Raw genomic sequence first — 18,560 nt, forward strand, 5'->3', positions numbered from 1 at the left:
GTCCTTTGATCCAATCTTAAGCCAATCATGTTTGGTATAACCTGGCTTGATTCAATCTAATTTAAGGCTAAGCATAACTTGTTAATTTGATTCGAATAAAAATCGATCCAATTTTGATGGGCTTTCAATCTCCTAAGATAAATTCTTTGTCCATTAATATGCACATGCACGTGTTTGAGTTGGCTCAATCCATTCTAGATTCAAGTCAATTCAAGTCTTGTTTGGCTTGCTAATTGCCTCATTGAATTTGATCTGAATCAACCGCAGATTCAAATTCTTCATGCCAAATTTACAATCTATTTAGTAAAGGTCCAACATGCAGTGCAACGTGCAAATCATGACTAGTCTAACACCCATTTAAGATGGTGCAGAATGACATTTTTCATTTTATTTGGTTGGAGAATCATTTTTCATCATGCTTTCAGATGGCTTTGGAGTGGAAATTGGTTCATACAGGAAAAGAGTTGCAGAACATTGTCTCTTATTATGAGGTACGCAATATTTTTGTTTTCATGATGAGATCAGCATGCGATTTGCATTTGTAATAAAATCTAACAAATTTTTGTCTTTAAGTGTACGCCCCAAATTTCATGTTGGCATTCTTTCAAATGGGGAGGCAACAAATATGAAAAGCACATTTACTAGTGCTGATGATGTGTTGAAGGGCCTGGTCGAATGGCTTTGTTCTCAGGTTAGTATTTGTGACCACGGAATTTTAGGATGACTCAGCTTTGCCTAAATTGTCTAAAATTGTTTTTGGACCTTTCTCCCTTTTGTACTTAGAATTAAGGCACTTTGTTTGTTTTGTTAAAATGCTGCTGTGCTAGGCAAATGTGTTAAGGTTGTAAATGTTATCTGATGGTAATAATCTTATTTTTTTCTTTTTCAATGTTTGAAATCTGATTTAGTGCACGCCTACAAAAATGAGCTGTTTCAAATACATATTAAAGTAATTAATATATGTATGATTAAATCAGGACTTGAATTAGAAGTAGTCATAGACTGAATAAAGATTTCTTATTTATTCTGCGACTACACATCACGAATTATCATCCAGTTCATAGCTTTTTGTATTGATTGTGGAGATATTAAGAAAGGGTGTATGATGGGAGGTTTCTTCGTAAATGTTATTTGAAACAATTTGTTAGAATAAGCATAATGTTAGAACAATTGGGAAAATATGATAATGAATCCAAAATCAGCATAACAAAATTTAAATTAATGATACACAATTTTAGTGGTTGATATTGAGTATGAGTCAATATTATGAAAAGATCAAGTAATATCTAAGTATGATGGGTTTAAGTATCTTTGATATACGATATTGAAGAATTTTGATATTATGGTGGATATTACTTTTATAGTTAAGGCATGGTGGTCAAATTGAAGAATTGCTTCAAGAGCGTTATTTACAATTGAATATTATCGACTCTTACAGGATAAATTTTATAGTAGTATGTTTGTAAATTGTTAATGTTATATGAGTTTGAGTTTTGTGTGATAAAGAAATCATCATCTAAAGTTGAATGGGTTAGGAAATTAGAAGTTAGAGAGAGATGCGTGGCAAGGTGTTGAATGATAGTTTGATAAATATTATTTGAAAGCGACTATGTAGTACCAAGCTAAGGTAAGGTGGTAGAAGAAAGAGTTAGATTGTTTATGTATGAAAAATGTTGGTTAGAAGTTAACATGAGAAGTATTTGAAAATAAGAGTAAAGTGTCAAATTAGTCCCCTAACTATTTACATGGGGCCATTTTCTTCCCAAAATCTATAAAAGTGTCAAGTTAGTTCCCAAACTATTTTAATATAGTCCTCTTGAAGGAGTATATTAACCCCTTTAAAAGGGTCCAGGGGTTAAATTGACACTTTTATAGAATCTAGGACTAAAGTGCTCTCAACAAAGAGTCAGAGGTCTATTTTTACATTTCTCTCTTCAAAATAATGTGGAAGGGATATTAAAGGGCATTTCAAGCATCAAATTTGAAAGGATTGTATGGTGAATGACGTTTCTTAAAGCTGAATCCAAATAATTTTGATAAGGCTAATGATGATACTAGTGATGATAATTTGAAACAAATATATGCTAGATTTTCAAAGAAAGCTCCTAACAGGATCCTAAGATTGATCCAAGTTCATTTATCATATTAGTGCATTTCCTTTTAGGGTTCAAATGGCTGGAAATAGGCTACTTGATATTATATTCACTTTCGTGAATGTTGGTTATCTAATGTTATAGTTTAATTAGCCTACCTCATGCTTAAGACTTAATTGACCTTCTTAAAACCTTATGCTACAAAATTGTGCCTCATTGGGCTTTCTAGTTAAACCTTGAACCTAATTAATCCAATTAATATGTTAGTTAATGTTCTAAATTAATTTATATTTTTATAATTAAATTTACATTTTTATATAATTTTTTAAAGTTTATCTTGAGTATAAAAAAAAGGAAAATGGTTCAATCGGTCAAATTGAATTGTGATCTTAGTATCTAGCTGTCCGTTTTCTCTTTTTTTAACTAGTGTTAAAGAACCACAAAGTCTTTAGAAACCCTACTTGTCACTACCCATGAATCTCTTATAATTTTTTCGTCAAAGTTGGCCACGAATGCTGCCAAAATTGGCTCGCTTAATAATATTCATATGAATTTTATATCCAAGTCTAGGGAGGTTGGCTTGTGAACTTGGTAGAAACTCTGGATAGAGTTAAAGTTATCATCAAAAGGGTGGCTAGTTTTCTCATTGTATTTGCTAATATATTTAGCATTTTTTTGTGATTTATGAACTCTTTAAATGTGGTTATCATCATCAAAGACACTAATGACAAGGAAAATGATAATAAGCCAACATTCTCTAGTGAAGGAGCCCTATTGTTATTCAAGCCCTTTTTATATAGCTAAATTGTTCGGCCCTATCAACATTCATTAACCCCACAACAACAACAACAAGCTTTATCCCACTAAAGTAGGGTTAGCTACATGAATCCTTTTTCTTCATTGTGTCCTATTGAGTGTCATATTTTCATTTAATTATAATAAATTAAGATAATTTTTTATACAATATGCCCAAGTTTTTCTAGGTCTACCTCTTTCTTTTTTAACATAAGTCAAATATGAAACTTTTACTCTCCTAACCAGATCATCATATGTTCGACGTTTAATGTGACCAAACCATCTAAGACGACTCTCTAATTTTGTCCGCTATTGGAGCTACACCAACCTATCATGGATATATTTATTTCACATTTTGTCTCTAAGTGTAAAGCCACTCATCCACTAATTTACTAAATTCATTTTAATGAAAGGAAACTACAATGTTCCTTACCAGTTACCATTTCTACTAGTTAAAACGAGCCAACTCAATTGAGTAAGACGAAATATTTTAAGTAGTTATCACATTAACTAGCCACTTCAGCATGACTTATATTAGTTATGTGATTATATTTAGTTAGGTCGTTAAAAATGGGCTTGATGATCAATCAATAGGATAATATAAATGATTATGAAATTAAAAGAGCTGTCCATTAATCTGCTAGTTAGTAATTAAAATGTTGGCTCCTTACCTCCCTCCCCCCTCCCTCTCTGCCTCCCCGCCCTCTCTCTCTCTTTCTCAATCAAAAGAGATGAGAGGTTACCCTTTTAAACATTTGACATTGACATGTCAACCACTTGGCATGCTAGTTCTTGTGATTTATGTTGAGATGGATCCCACATATGACACATATTTGGACAAATCTTATGATAAGATTGCGTACTATGTTAACGAGGTCATCTCATGGCTTTTTGGCCATTGTCTTAGCTGCAAGTAGCCACAAGCCTGATATTTGGCTGATAGGTGGCTTGGTTGACTGATCAACATTAATTCATTTACCAAAAATCAAACTCTTGGGACGACATATTATGGTGCCTTAACTATTTCAAAAATTATGAAGTTTTTCAAAACCATTTCAAGCAATTATATTTTAGCACTTATTATAATTTTTATGTTAAATTTATCATGGGTAGGGTGTTAATAAATAACGCGACATGACAATTTGACATGAACCCAACACAAAAATTTTTTGTTCGAGTTCATCGATTAATTTTAGAGTCTCTCTCAAGTTGAGAATTTTAACCCATTTAATTTCGAGTCATGTTCAAATTGAACTACCATTCTATATATCTAAATTCATTTCTATTAGTTCATATTTACTGTTTGATATGACATTTCTTATGATGTATTTATGTTATTATTTTTTCCATGCATAATTATTTATAAATTTGTTAATGGGTTTGTTGGGTCAGGTTTGAGTCGATTATGTTATAGGTGGGTCGGGGTTGGGTCGTATAAGTTTAAGTTTGCTTAAATTTGGGTCCACTTGAAATCGGAGTTATTCCAATTCACAGCGGAAATATAATATTATTGCTGAAATTCAAAGTTGATTAAGAAGAAAGTTTCTTGAAAATAGGAAAAATCACGACAAATGCAATGACCTCGCTAGGATGAGGTGGAAGGTGGCGGTGGCTAGGGAAGTTGGGGTTAAAAGAATATCCAACGGCGGGACAATAGGTTGAAAAATAATGAGGCTCGGGAAGGGCAACAAATATAGCTGGAGCACCACTTGTCACCGGATACAACCCTAGCAAGCGAAATATGCCGATGGCAGAAAAACTGAAGAAAAATTGACCTAAACACAACAAATAACATATATATACTCTTAGAGGTAAAGAGGAGCGGGCTCCGCTCCAATTAAGAGGGAACTGCGCGCATGGAAGGATGGCTCGACCACTCTCCCACTTAGACAGAGCCGATCATGTGTGGCCTTGTCATGCCCGCGAGGGTCTGGGTGTCCCTACGCTAGTATGACACTCTTGCATCATTGCATGTTAACCCAAATTGACATTTGTTATCATGGGGATATTTTCAATCATCTAAGGGTCCGTTTGGGGCTCCGTTGGGGGCAGCTTTTGTGTTTCAGGATAAGCTGCTTATCCTGAAACGTGACCCGCGGGTCTGCCGCAAGGGTCGACCCGCGACCTGCGTTTCGTGTGAAAATCCAAACACAATTTCAGATAAGCTGGCAAAACACGCAAACCAAACGGTACAAGTATGACACTCTTGCATCATTGCATGTTAACCCAAATTGACATTTGTCATCATGGGGATATTTTCAATCATGAAAACGATGCCCGCACTTATAAGCTGCCCCAAACGAACCCTAAAGCCCCAAGAAATGGGAAAATTGTTGAAAAGCTCATAAATTTCTTAAAATTTCTGAAAATTTAGTGTATTCCAAAGACACTTTTGAACCCTGATATATCACGACAATCATTTTTTGATATTTTATTTATAGAATTCTAATTTTACTAAAAATTTATACGTTTAGTTAGATATGAAAAAAAATAAAAAAAATTTGGAATTCTTAATAATTTTTAAATAAATATATTATATAAGACTAAACCGGGTGGTTCAACTGGTTCAACCTTAGATTAAAATAAGACTAAACCGTGTGGTCCAAGTGGTTCAACCTTAAATTAAAATAAGACTAAACCGTGTGGTCCAACTGGTTCAACTTTAAATTAATCCTTTATTAGGTTTGACCAAGTTTCAATACTGCTTTTTCACAAAATGGGCCAGACTAACAAGAATTGTTCATTGAATTAGGACTCGATAAATTGTTCTGATTTTCTTATGAACCGTCTGGTTCAATTATTCATTAATTTATGATTTTTTTATTTTGCTTAGATGACAAGAAATAAAATATTTACATTTAAAATAGAGAAAATAATTAGGATATCATATCCTAGAATTTTAATTTAGTATTTATGTCTGAAATTGTTGTGAGACAAGTCGGTTGAGCACATAAGTATACATGTTGATCAAATAATATACGAAAACGAGTTTGCATATCAATCCCACAAGGATAATGTTGAAATATTTTTAACAAGTAAAGTTCTAGTTTACTAAACTACTAAGTTTTAGTTTGTAGTGATCGAATGCAAGAAATCAATTAGATGTCCTAATAGCTCACTCAACAAAAATAGTAGGAATAAATCTTGAGTTTTTCAGATATGTAAGGTTCATACTCCTTTGACACTAATTAGGTGGTTTCTTGAATTTTTCTTATGACACCCATGCTATTGTCGACAACCAGGGTTGACAACTAGAGACAAAATTTTCTTTTTAAGCATATGCCTAGGGCAGAAGAAGAATAAAAAAATCATAAATTTAAGTTTCGCTTAGCCGTTTTTCCTAGGAGTCTTTGGATCTCCTATCTCGGTTGCAAATCCTTAGTTATAATATGCATATTCTACCAGATTTTTGTGGTTAAAGTACTTGTTTATTACGCAATAGACAGCGTCACACTCCACAAGGGATTTTAACATTTTTATCGTGTCCCATAAAAAGTAAACTACTATCAGAAAGCTAACATATCAACATTAGAAATTCATGCATAAACAAGACATTGAGAAAATAAACCCATAATATGAAAACTACAAGAAAACCACATGCCTTACATCACAGGATCATGAAACTTCAATCATAATGCATGAGAAATGAAAAGGTAAAAAAAATTATTGCAGGCATAATACTTAAGATTGCAGTGTAAGAGGTCTAGAACAATCACCCAAAGCTAATCATTCCTTAACAATACACCACAATCCTCTCTGATCAATACAGTCTCTCACAAATCTCCTCTCATACATATGCACTCAAGCTCTCCTTACAACATCATTAAGCCCCTCAAAACAAACATAAGAAGAGGGAAAAAATGTACTATTCCGAGAGAACTCGTGGAGAAACCCCTAGAGCTCCAAAGACTTAAACTCTGGAGGCTCAGCCCCCAAGGCCAACAATGCTTCTATTATGATATAAATTAGTTTATATACTTAGGTATTGCATTAGAGGTCCAGAATAGGCATAAAAAAATCTCCAAATCCTTTAAATTTCAAATTCTGGACGTTTAGGTGCGTTGGCGGGCACTGGTGCGTGAACATGCGCTTGCGGGCTCGTTGGGGAATTGCAAGTGTGCGCAGGTGCTTGCGCTAGACTTGCAAATGCGACAAAGTGCGCAAACCTGGAGGCAGGCGAATGCACTTGCAGCGGAGGCGTTGGTGCGCTTGAGTGGTTGTGTGGAAATGCAAGCACACGAGGTGCTTGGATGCGGGAGTGCGGGGGCGCTGGAGCAGTTGTGTGCGAGTGCATGCACATTGGTCCATGGATGCGGGAGCACGAAGGCGCTGGAGATATGAGCTCGATTGCGTGCAAGTGCGCACACACGCCACACACACACACACACACACACACACACAAATGGGGGACGTGTGGGTGCGCGCGCAGGTGCATTTGACACAGACACACACAGACACACACACACACAGACACACACACACACACAAATGGGGGACATGTGGGTGCGCGCGCAGGTGCATTTATGTGCGCACAAATGCTAGGTCGTGACAGAAAGTGTTTCCAGTGTCTTGGGTTTGGGCACATGGCATAATATTGTCCAACAAGGAAAATAATATCTTTCACTAAGCATGGTGCAGCAGAGGAGGCTGGACGTGAAGACCCAAAGAAGGAGAACAAAGAGGAGTACCAACTTGCAACCGATGAGAGTGATTCTAGTGATCCAAGTTGAGCTCGTGAGAGAGACTTCACCAGGATTATAAATGATTGTCTTAGAAGATAGTGAGTTTGAGGTAATGGATGTTCATACCGAGTTTGAGGATATGGTGCCACGAAACTACTTTTTTGCAGCGTTAAGTGGAGTATCAACATAATTGATATTAGTTGTTCAAGTGACTCATAAATTCGGGCACATGACAAGCCAAGATAAGACAATTTTAGGATTTAAAGACATACAGTCTATCGCCAAAGTGGCTACAACTATGCAAGGTCCAATACGTCAGATAGGAAAAGATTTGAGCTATTTCAGAAAGGCTATACGGAGTAATCTGGGTGCTAAGTTACGGTTCAATTCAAAAGTGCACTCACCATCAGATGAATAGATAGGACGGGTGGACTGCAACTTTGAAGATTTTCTTTGGCTCTTTGCAAGAAGGAACATCCGACAGTGGGACATATACTTACAAAAGAGGAAGAAGTTTCTCCTAGCCTTGGAGAATGAAGCGGGAGCTCTACATCGGAATGCACGTGAGAGCTTTGTATCTCGACCCCAAATCCTGCAAGTTCACGGAACCCCGAGATCCTACTCTATAGCATCGCAGAATTCCATGATTTCCCTCGATCGCATGAGGGATTGAACCCGCAAGTCCGGCTGGTTGGCTATTTCAATATTGATCCTTGCCTTTTTTTTTTTGGGCTTATTTCCTTTTAGTATTAGGGACCTATTTATGTGGGTGTTTTTTGCTGTTTTGAGGGACTTCTGATTTGATTTATGTTATTTGGAGATGTCTTCTCCTAAATTTACCTATTGAAGTGTTGTATTCTTGGATTTTCTTTCAGGTGGTGTGTATTTAGTTTGATAGGATCAATGTGGTGATTCCCTGGAGGTTTGGAGGCCTCCTTCGTCATCCAACTTGTAGTAAACTGCTGTTCACAGCAGGAAACCGACGGAGTTTTTTGCTGTTTTAAGGGACTTCTGATTTGATCTATGTTATTTGGAGATGTCTTCTCCTAAATTTACCTATTGAATTGTTGTATTCTTGGATTTTCTTTCAGGTGGTGTGTATTTAGTTTGATAGGATCGATGTGGTGATTCCCTGGAGGTTTGGAGGCCTCCTTCGTCATCCAACTTGTAGTAAACTGCTGTTCACAGCAGGAAACCGACAGTGTTTCATTCCAACTCATTGTCTCGCTGTCCATACTTCACTGATTCATTTTTTGACTGCTGTTTTCAGTCCGGGCAGCTATTAAACTCGCCCCACCTGCTGTCTCACCTCATATTTCACTTCTCACAGTCTTCCTGACGCCACCATCTGTTGTTTACGACTGGAAACCATTCCTTTTCTTCTTCCAGTTCGCTCCCGCCGCCTTTCACACTGATTTGCAGTCCCCATTCAGGTAATCAATTATACAACTTTTCCAATACCTTTTGTGCTTTATCACATGGTCTTTGAACCCTAGAGCGGTGCCATAGCTACTTAGAGAAGTGGTATGGGTAAGGAGAAATAGAAAGCACATGCCCAATGATGTCGATGTTTGTTTCGGACACCGACACGAACACAATTCAGAAACATTTTTGCAAGTGGTCAAACACATAATAAATCATGTTTGGATTTTCATAATTGTAAATTTGGGCTTGGATAAGGTGGGACGTAATGCATGACAGTAGGAAGAAAAATGAAATTTGGAGTTGCCTGCCCTAACCCAATACATTGCATCTCCTCAGTTACAAAGATGAAGATGACAAAGAAGCTTATTGTTTCAAAGATTCGAAGACGATGAAGCTTGTTTTGAAGCTAGGCCTCAATTGTTTTGAAGTTGTGATTGTTTCAAGCTGGGATACGATGGAGAGTCCAAATAGATCTCATTGCAGCTAACTGTTGGTTCAAATCGAGAGCCATGCCTTTCACCCTCCAGTTGCTTCAGAACAATATTACGAAGACTAACAAATGGTTATTAGTGATAGGTGGAGCGTGTATATCAAATGTGATGTAGATAAGACAAAACTTGCAAAGGTAAAATCATTGGATGATTTGTTAGTTGTTATTGGATAGGATAGATTTTATAATCGCTTTTATTGAGCTAATATATGATATATTAAGAGTGGCTGATACATATAAGCCTTCTCTGCAGCTTCTGTATAATATATAAGATTATATGATAGAGAAGGTAAAATAGATTATATTTTGATATGAGCAAAAAAGAGACAATGATGACTTTGTTTTCTATAAGATAGTATATGACATTCACGTGCAAAAATGAAATAAAAACGACACTCTTCAATGATTTGCTCACTTTCTAAAATCAAGGTATCATTTAATTTTGTCATCACTTTTAGCGTACCCCATTTCTGAATTAGTAACACCACTGTTTAGATGTATTGTTTTATTAGGTATTACAGCCATTCTTTGTTAAGTGAAGCACCAAATAATGTTTCTTCTCATAAAGAAAAATATATTACATGAGAGTAACAAACATCTGAAAAGGTTTTTTTTCCAAATAAGATAGATTACTGGTTAATTTGAAGTTTGTCAATTTGTTTTGATTCAATACTGCTTTTGCTGAGCATGACCTTATTGCTTCTAGAGGCATCATGGATGAAAAAGTTTTATGGATATTATATGAAGCTTGTGTCTATGATTCCAAAGTTTAGTTTTTAATTTGTTGGTTCAATCATTACATCTTCTTGCTACTTTTATCGGTAACTTTAGATGAGTAAGTAAGATAACTTAAGATGAGTAAGTAAGATCACCTCTTAGTGTGTTAATATTTAATATTTGAGTGTGCTTCTAATTTTTTTATTTACTAGGAGTTTTCTCAAGTGAAGATTAAATTGTGGGATATTGATGATGATGTATTAATTGCAATAGTTCATATTGAAATACTTCAAATTTTTATTCTCTGGTAAAAGCAGGTATGGGGAGGAAAAATTACTTCAGTATTTACATGTAAGGTACATATATATAGAGAAACCAATCCCTCCTAATTTATAAATTTATCTAGTTTATATTAGGAAATGAAATAATTTTGTAATAAAAAATAAATAAACATAAAATAGAGAAGGACAAAAACTAAGGTATTTCCAAAGATATAACCTACCAACTCTTTACATGATTTTGTGAAGCAACTGACCGGCCTACCATGGAGAGGAGCCGTACTTCTCAACTTTAGACACTCCCCCTTTAAGCTGGGTCATAGATATTGTAGAGACCAAGCTTGGCATTGAACTCTGAGAAGGTGCTTAAAAGAAGAGCTTTAATGAAGACATCAACAACTAGGAGGTGTGTCAGAATGTAACTTAGATGTATAATTTAACCATTAATATTTTCGGAAATAAAGTGTATATCAATTTCAATACGTTTTGCCCTATCATGATGCATTGGATTTTTGGCAATACTGATGGCTGCTTGATTGTCACAAAACATCTATATCGGTCTATTGGAGGTGCATCTCATTTCTTTGTAATAATTCCCGAATCTAGATCTTTTCATAGATTCCTAATACGAGTGCCCTATTATTGTGCTTCAACACTATTTCTAGAAAGAACAACTTGCTTCTTACTTCTCCATGTAACAAAATTTTCCCATACATAGAAGCAATAACCTCTGGTGGACCTTTGTTAGTGAGTTTCTCAGCCCAACTTACATCAGTGTAGACTTCTACTTCTCTATTCTGATTTTCTCAAAAATTAATCAATTACTAGGAGTCTGCTTGAGAAACCACCGAATCCTATACTTCATCTCCAAATGCTTTTCATTTGAGTTATTCATGTGTTTGCTCTCTATTCTGACAAAGTATGTAATATCTGACATTGTATGTAACAGGTATAAGAGTTTTCCTACCAATATTTGATATCTTCTTTTATCCACAAATTCATTTTCTTCTCCCATATTAGACTTCTTGTTAGGATTTATTAGAGTATCAACATGCTTGCATCCAATCATCCTTGTCTCCTTTAGTAGATCTAGAATCTATTTCCTCTTTGGTGTTTCTTGACCTTGCCACCTCCATATCTAGAAAATAACTCATAGTTCCTAGGTCCTCGATTTCAAACTCAGTGGTAAGCACTTCTTCGATCTTGAAAATCTACCCTTCATCATCACTAGTAAGAATCAAATCATTCATTTATACTATCAGTGCAACAATCTTATTTCTCTGGGTGTGTTTTATAAATAGAATAGGATCAACTTGACATTGAGAATAACTATTAAATCCTTATAGTTTTTAGCAAATCTTTCAAACCATGCCCTTGGTGTTTGCCTAAACCCATAAAGAGACTTCATGAGTTTACATACAGAGTGTTTTTGTTGTAATTATTTTTAAGTCTTGATGATATCTTCATATAAACTTCTTCCATATCCTCATTCAGGAAGGCATTTTTTATGCCAAATTGATGCAATCCCCATTTTTTGTTGACTACTATTGAATGGAGAACTCGAATAGTATATACTTTGGTAATTGGTGCGAAGGTCTCTTGATAGTCAATCCCATAGACTTGAGTGAAATATTTTGCAACAAGGCCGGCTTTGAATCTTGTAATACCCCTGTCAACTATGTATTTGATGTTGAACACTCATTTACCAACTAGTTTTTTTTCCTGAGAGGGTTTTTAAATCTCTTTATCAATTGCTTTCCTCCATTATGAATTTTCAAGAACTTCGTGAAGGGATTTAAGAATCTGCACACTATCAAGGTTAAAAATAGAAAATTTATATGATGAGGATGTCTTTTCTTAAGCTACATGCTTTTAAATTGGATAATTAATGCAGCTTTCCTTGTTTCTAATATCAGAAGAGGAAGAAGATAACTCATGAGTATTAGACTTCTGGCTTGAAATTTCAGGTGAATGCAGACTTAGGTTTCAGTTGAAAGTTATGTCCTTCCAAGTTGTCTTCTACCCCTTCAAGATTTTTCCTCATGCACATATTTAGTTTTTTGTTATGGAATTCTGGTTAGGTTGGTCGGATTGGTTGGACATCCTTAACTAGGATAGGAGGGCTAGGTGGAGTACGTGGTGAGGCCATGTAAGTGGTGATCCTGTGCATCCCAAAATTGATATTCTTTTGCACTATCATCCTAAACATCAAATTTAGAGTAATAGGATTGATTGTCAAAAATGTGATATTCATGGAATTGTATTTTCTGGTAAAGAGAGTAACACTTATACCCTTCTTGTTGGAAGCATATTCAAGAAAAATACACTTGATGTATTTAAGGTCAAGTTTTGTTTGATTATGGATGCGAACAAATGATGTGTATACAAAGATTTTGAGCAATATACTAGAAGAAAAGGCTCTGATGGGATGATAAGTAACTATTAAAATATGAAGAAGTGCTTTGAAGTTAAGTACTACCCAGCTAAGCATTCAGTTGGCAAGATATGTTGTAGTAAGAACTGTTCCCTCCAAAAAATACTTCGAAATTTGATGAGAAATCATAATTGAGTGAGATATTCAAGAAGATGCCTATTTTTCCTTTTAGTTATCTCATTTTGTTGTGGGGTATTATTGAACTCACATAGATGGTTCTATATTTTAAAAGATAGGACCTAAGGATGAAATTGAATTATTCTTTTGCTTTATCAGTTTTGAGGATATGAATTTTGCATTTGAATTAAGTTTAAATCATGTCATGGAAAGTTTAGAAGATTTCATTGTTTTAGATTTCTCCTTCATTAGAAATACCTCGGAAAGTTCTACTGTGATCGTCAATCAATGAGACAAAGCGTCGAACTTCACTTAGGATTTTCACCTTAGTTAATCCTCAAATATCACTATGGATATATAAAAGGGTGTGAGGATTTGTACTGGGTCATGCGATGACTATTTCTAGTACGTTTTACAAGTTGACAGATCTTTCATTGATGAAAATTAGGATATTTATTGATAAACAATGAAGATATAACTTTATAACATAATTGAAATTTGGATGACCCAAACGATAATGCTATAACTTGAACTGCTTTTCGACAGACATAGACTCAACAGACTAAAAAATTTGAGGTAAAAATGGAGGTAAAATCATTTGTCTTGAGAGAGACCTTTCCTTGAGCAGATATAAGCCTTGATGCATTTCAACACTACCAATCGTCTTCCTCGCCTTCTCCACTTGAAATTTACAAGAGTTTGTAAGGAATTTAGTTATACATTTCATATTATGAATAAACTTTCTGATTAAAATCAAATTGCAGCGCAACTGTGAAACATATAAATTAGAAGAAAGAGTTATATCATGAGAGAGTTCCACATCTTCTTTTCCAACAATTTTTTAGTGTGATTTATCTGCAAGTCTAACTGATCTTGATGTAGAAGCTGCTTGATAGTTGACTAGAGCATTGATGTCTCTGGTCATATGATCATAGGTCTCTGAATCTATGATCCAAGTTCTAAGTTTCCTATTACTTAAAAGATGGGGGAAGGATATATTACCTAGTATTGTCACAAGATTGGTGTGCTGTTTTGAATTACTTGCATGGAGTTTTTTCATTACTTCAAGTTATTCCTTAGTGAATGGTTCAACTTATCTTTCAGGTGTGGTATCAACATTAGTCTTTTATTCTTCATCTTTTCTTCCATGTCTAGATTTCAAATCTGCAGAGTTTCCATGAAGCTTTTAATATTTGTCTTTGAGATGCCTGGTTTTTGTGCAATAGTCACATGTGAGACGATTTTTAGTTAACTTTGAGTCATGGGAAGAATTAGGGGTGTACAGGGTTGAGCTTTCCGTACTTGAGGAACCTCCATTTTCAGTTAGCATCGGCTTCTTTCTGCTTTTGTTTTTCCTAATTTCAGCAAAGAATTCACGGGTAGATGGAAGAGGCTTTATTCTCATGATCCTCCTCTTACTTTATCCATTTCTCTAATTAATTCTTCTAGGAATTTGATTGTTCTCTTCTTCTTGATGATGGATTTAAACATCAGGACATCATGTGTAAATTTTCACAAGTGTCAAACCTATCCAATTGCAGCCAATACTTTGTTAAGGTGTTGAAGTATTGGGTGCCACTTAACTTTTCCTGACGAAGATCATGAAGTTTGGTTTGATCTCAAATAATTTTGTAGTATTTTTCAGTTTTAGAATATGTTTCTCTTGCTTTCTTCTAGACTTCTTTAGTAGTTTTGCAGAGCAACAAATTTTCTCCAACTTGAGTGGTCATTAAGTTGACTAGCCATGACAATCATATGGTTGACTCTTTCATGTGTGGGGGTTGAGCTCAGTGATCTTATGAACCTCTCCCGTGAGATATTCCTCTTTTTTTTACCACAATGCACATAAACATGAATTGGGACCATTGAAGGAAGTTATGACCATTGTGCTTATGATTTGTGATAAAATTAGAGTTTAGAGTCTTATGGACATGATTCCTGATCTCTCATTCAGAATTAGACTTCGGAGTACAACTTGACATCTTCATTCTATACTTGGTCATAAACCTTATGCATGTTTAAGGCTGGATAAGGGATCGATTAGGGCTTGCAGCCTAGCTGGAGGTATTTTGGTGGTTTTGGGGAAGATTGTTGTTGCTAGACGACTGTTAGAGCGTCTCTGGCGGCTGTAGGAGCGAGCAACAATTCAACTTTAGTGGACGAGACAATTGAGGGGGAGAAGAATCGAAGGACCAATTCTTCGGCTTTGATTGTCACATAAGACGAATGATTCATATGCTCAATCCGTTCGAATGTAGGCGATTGCGGTTAGGGCACACAAAGTTAGATCGAGAGATGGACTGTGTGCATACGATTAGCCCAACTCGATGCAACCCATCATGTTGAGGTAGGTTGTCTCATGTTGAGATCATAACAGATAAATTATTAACCAAAATTTTTTTGGAAGGAATCTCATTTTTTTCTTAATTTTTCATAAACGCAAACCCACTAATAATATTAAATATTGTAAAATAAAAATACTAAAAAATAATTCATATTATTTTATTATACAATAAAAGGAAGCATATACAACAATCATGATTTAATATCTTTATCATCAAAATACACACGTCACCATGGCTGTAAAAATTCTAGATTTAACGTACTGACATATCTAATAGCAGACTCTCAACAGTAACCCAAAAGTCTCTACTCAATCTAAGCATTATTCTTCCCAGAAATAACACATGCGGGCAGAATAAGGGCGAGCAATCACAGCTTAGTAGACTATTCAAAATCTATTGTTGTTTTCAATATATAAAAATAGACATGTTCTTTATAAATAAATTCAATATGCCAAAATATTATGTGTAGTATCTATCACAGTGTCAGTTTTAAAAATTATAACTGTAATAGGCATATGTTGTAAGCAACATGATATCATAAATGCAGTAAAATAATATAAAAATCAAAATTCATTTATTTCTTTATTTGAATTTTTTTTATCAAATTTTCTCTTCGCCGTTTATACCTTTACTTTCACTTATTCATATTTCACCCATGCTCTTTATAACTTCACTTCCACGTATACCTTCGCTTGTTCACATCTATTCAGGCATTTTAAACTCTTAGATGAATAATTAAATAGGTACAAAAACCCTTATAACTCTATATAATTACACATATTATACAACTCCTAAACAACAAACACCTTCCCCCATTTTTGTCATATTTGACACGTATTTTTGATACAGAAGCATAAAAATACTAATAATTTTGATATATTAAATATCAAAACATGCTGCAAAAATTGGTACAATTTAGTAGACATACGTAATATAATCTTTGCAGTGGAAATAAATCTATTCATATGGACAAGTGCAATTTGCAAAATCACTTATATGAAATTTCCATATTAATATTTCAAGCATTTCTTATTCTACAATAATTTTATCGGTAAGCATTTCCAAAACTTTACGAAATTTAACTAAATTGAAATTTGAAATAGGTTAACAGTAGCTTGCCAACGGGACAATTTCTCCGACTGACCCGACAGATGAAATCGGGTCCACGACCTCCGAATCACTCTCTTTCTAGAATCTCACTTTATCTCTCTATCTCTCTCTCTAAAACGTCTCACAATTTTGATAAAAAAGGAAAGTAAAGTTTCTGGATATAAGGAAAAAGCACTTACATGATATTGATATAATTTTTTAATAATAAAATCAAGAAGGGATATAACGGTAATTGATTGAATTGTAATATTATTAAGTATATATTTTATAGAAAACTTTTTATAACTTAAAATATATTACTCAAAAAATTATGAAAAAAGTCAATAAAAAAGAAAAATTATCTAGAACATACCAATGAAAATTATTTGCAAAATGGATACCAAATAGTTTCATAAAACATACTTGTATAAGGATGCACCAAATCTTTAAGGAGGATAAATTTAATAAGAAATCTTTTATTTTTCCTACTTATGTTGCTTATAAAAACTGGCAAAAATATGCTCAAAATATACTTAAGCATGCTTTACAATCTGATGAAGATTATTTATATATCAGACATGAAATAAAATGATATGATTTATCTGAATATAGTTAGGTAGATTTTTTGTAAGTCAAATTTATCCAAATTAAAATTACTAAAAATCGACGAATAAATTAAGCATAAAATTAACTCAAATTGAAACAAAATCAATAAACATAAAGCTAGCATGCAAGGCTTACCGGATCCCAAAATCAGATCATAATGGGACATTGATATGCTATAGTAGAAGTCATTACAATTGGTGTGCAAGACTCGCAGGACTTGCAAGTAGAAGCGACGAGAAGCATTGAGGTGCGGAGATGTCGCTGAAGACGGTAGTCTAGGTCGAAGATGTCGAAGGGAGCAGATACCAAAGATCATTTCAAAGATAGTTCGATGACAGAAGATGCAGAGACCGTGTTGAAGATGTCAAAGGCAGAGATCAGCATCGCCTTTGAAGGTTACAAGGATCAGAGCATTGAGTACGTCTCGACCTCCAAGATGAGTAGAGTTTCGGCTGCCGACTATGATGGACGAAGGAGGAACAACTCTAATACCATGTTGAAAATAAGTATGGGGAGGAAAATTTATTTGATTTCGTTATTCACATGGAGGGTGCATATGTATAGAGAAATCGGTCCTTAATTTACAAACTTACCAAATATATCTAGTCTAAATTAGGAAATAAAATCATTCAAAAATAAAAAATAAAGAATCACACTAGAAGTGATGCACATGTGAATATACACACATCATTGTCTCTAAACCTCATTCGGTATTAATCAATGAAAATAAGCGGTATCACCCACATATGCATTCCAATCAATCATTAATGTTTTTTTTTGCTTACCATTTTTCCAATTTTTCCGGCATCTTGCTTTCCAATATATATTTTTTATATATTGCATTATTTTCCTTTTTTAATCATCTAATAGGATGACTATATAGAATTAATTTCTTATTTTCTTAATTCAAAAGATGTACATAACTCTATGCAAGAAGAGGAAGGGTGAGGAGGGGATTACACAACTGTTATGTTTGTGTCCACTCGTACGCTGGCGTGACAACCGGCGGTCGTGGTGAAACAAGTAAGAGGCCTCGCTCTTACGCTAGCGTCACCGCCGATGGTGTTCCTAACTTCCCTTCTGCTTTCTACGATAATCTTAAGCTCGATTCCGTCTCTTCTTTTGTTCGACGTCCCGACCGAAAAGGGGGAAAACTTGCTCTCTTCCTCTCTGATGGTGAGAACGTCGAACTTGCTTCTTCTTGCCGACTCCATCTGGTAGGAAAGTTCATTTATGGGATCCCTAAGTTGGAATTTCTTCGAAAGCACTTTGAGTTGATGAGGCTTACGGGAGAATGGAAATTGGCCCTCTGGATGGAAGACGCATTTTGATTCAACTAGCGAACGAAAAAGACTATACGCGCCTGTTTGCTAAGCGTATGGTTTGGTTCGAGAACTGTGGGATGAAGGTGTTAAAATAGTCAGCTAACTTCGATCCTAAAGCTGAGGCCCCTGTTATTCCAGTCTGGATTAAGTTACCTTTTTTGAAA

At 34.9% G+C, this 18,560-nt stretch overlaps 1 protein-coding gene across 1 annotated transcript in view; it reads left to right on the forward strand.

Moving 5' to 3' along the window:
* Positions 1-372: 372 nt before the first annotated feature.
* LOC110033934 (probable V-type proton ATPase subunit H) overlaps positions 373-18,560 on the forward strand; it is a gene marked incomplete at its 3' end in the record, with an annotated part of 29,857 nt that continues 11,669 nt past the window's right edge. Inside the window, 2 exon segments of the mRNA XM_020738112.1 lie at positions 373-491; positions 574-691. Coding sequence (XP_020593771.1) covers positions 373-491; positions 574-691 — 237 coding nt within the window.

The sequence above is a fragment of the Phalaenopsis equestris genome, unplaced genomic scaffold (genome assembly GCF_001263595.1).
Source record: "Phalaenopsis equestris unplaced genomic scaffold, ASM126359v1 Scaffold001309, whole genome shotgun sequence".
Classification (NCBI taxonomy): Eukaryota; Viridiplantae; Streptophyta; class Magnoliopsida; order Asparagales; family Orchidaceae; genus Phalaenopsis; species Phalaenopsis equestris.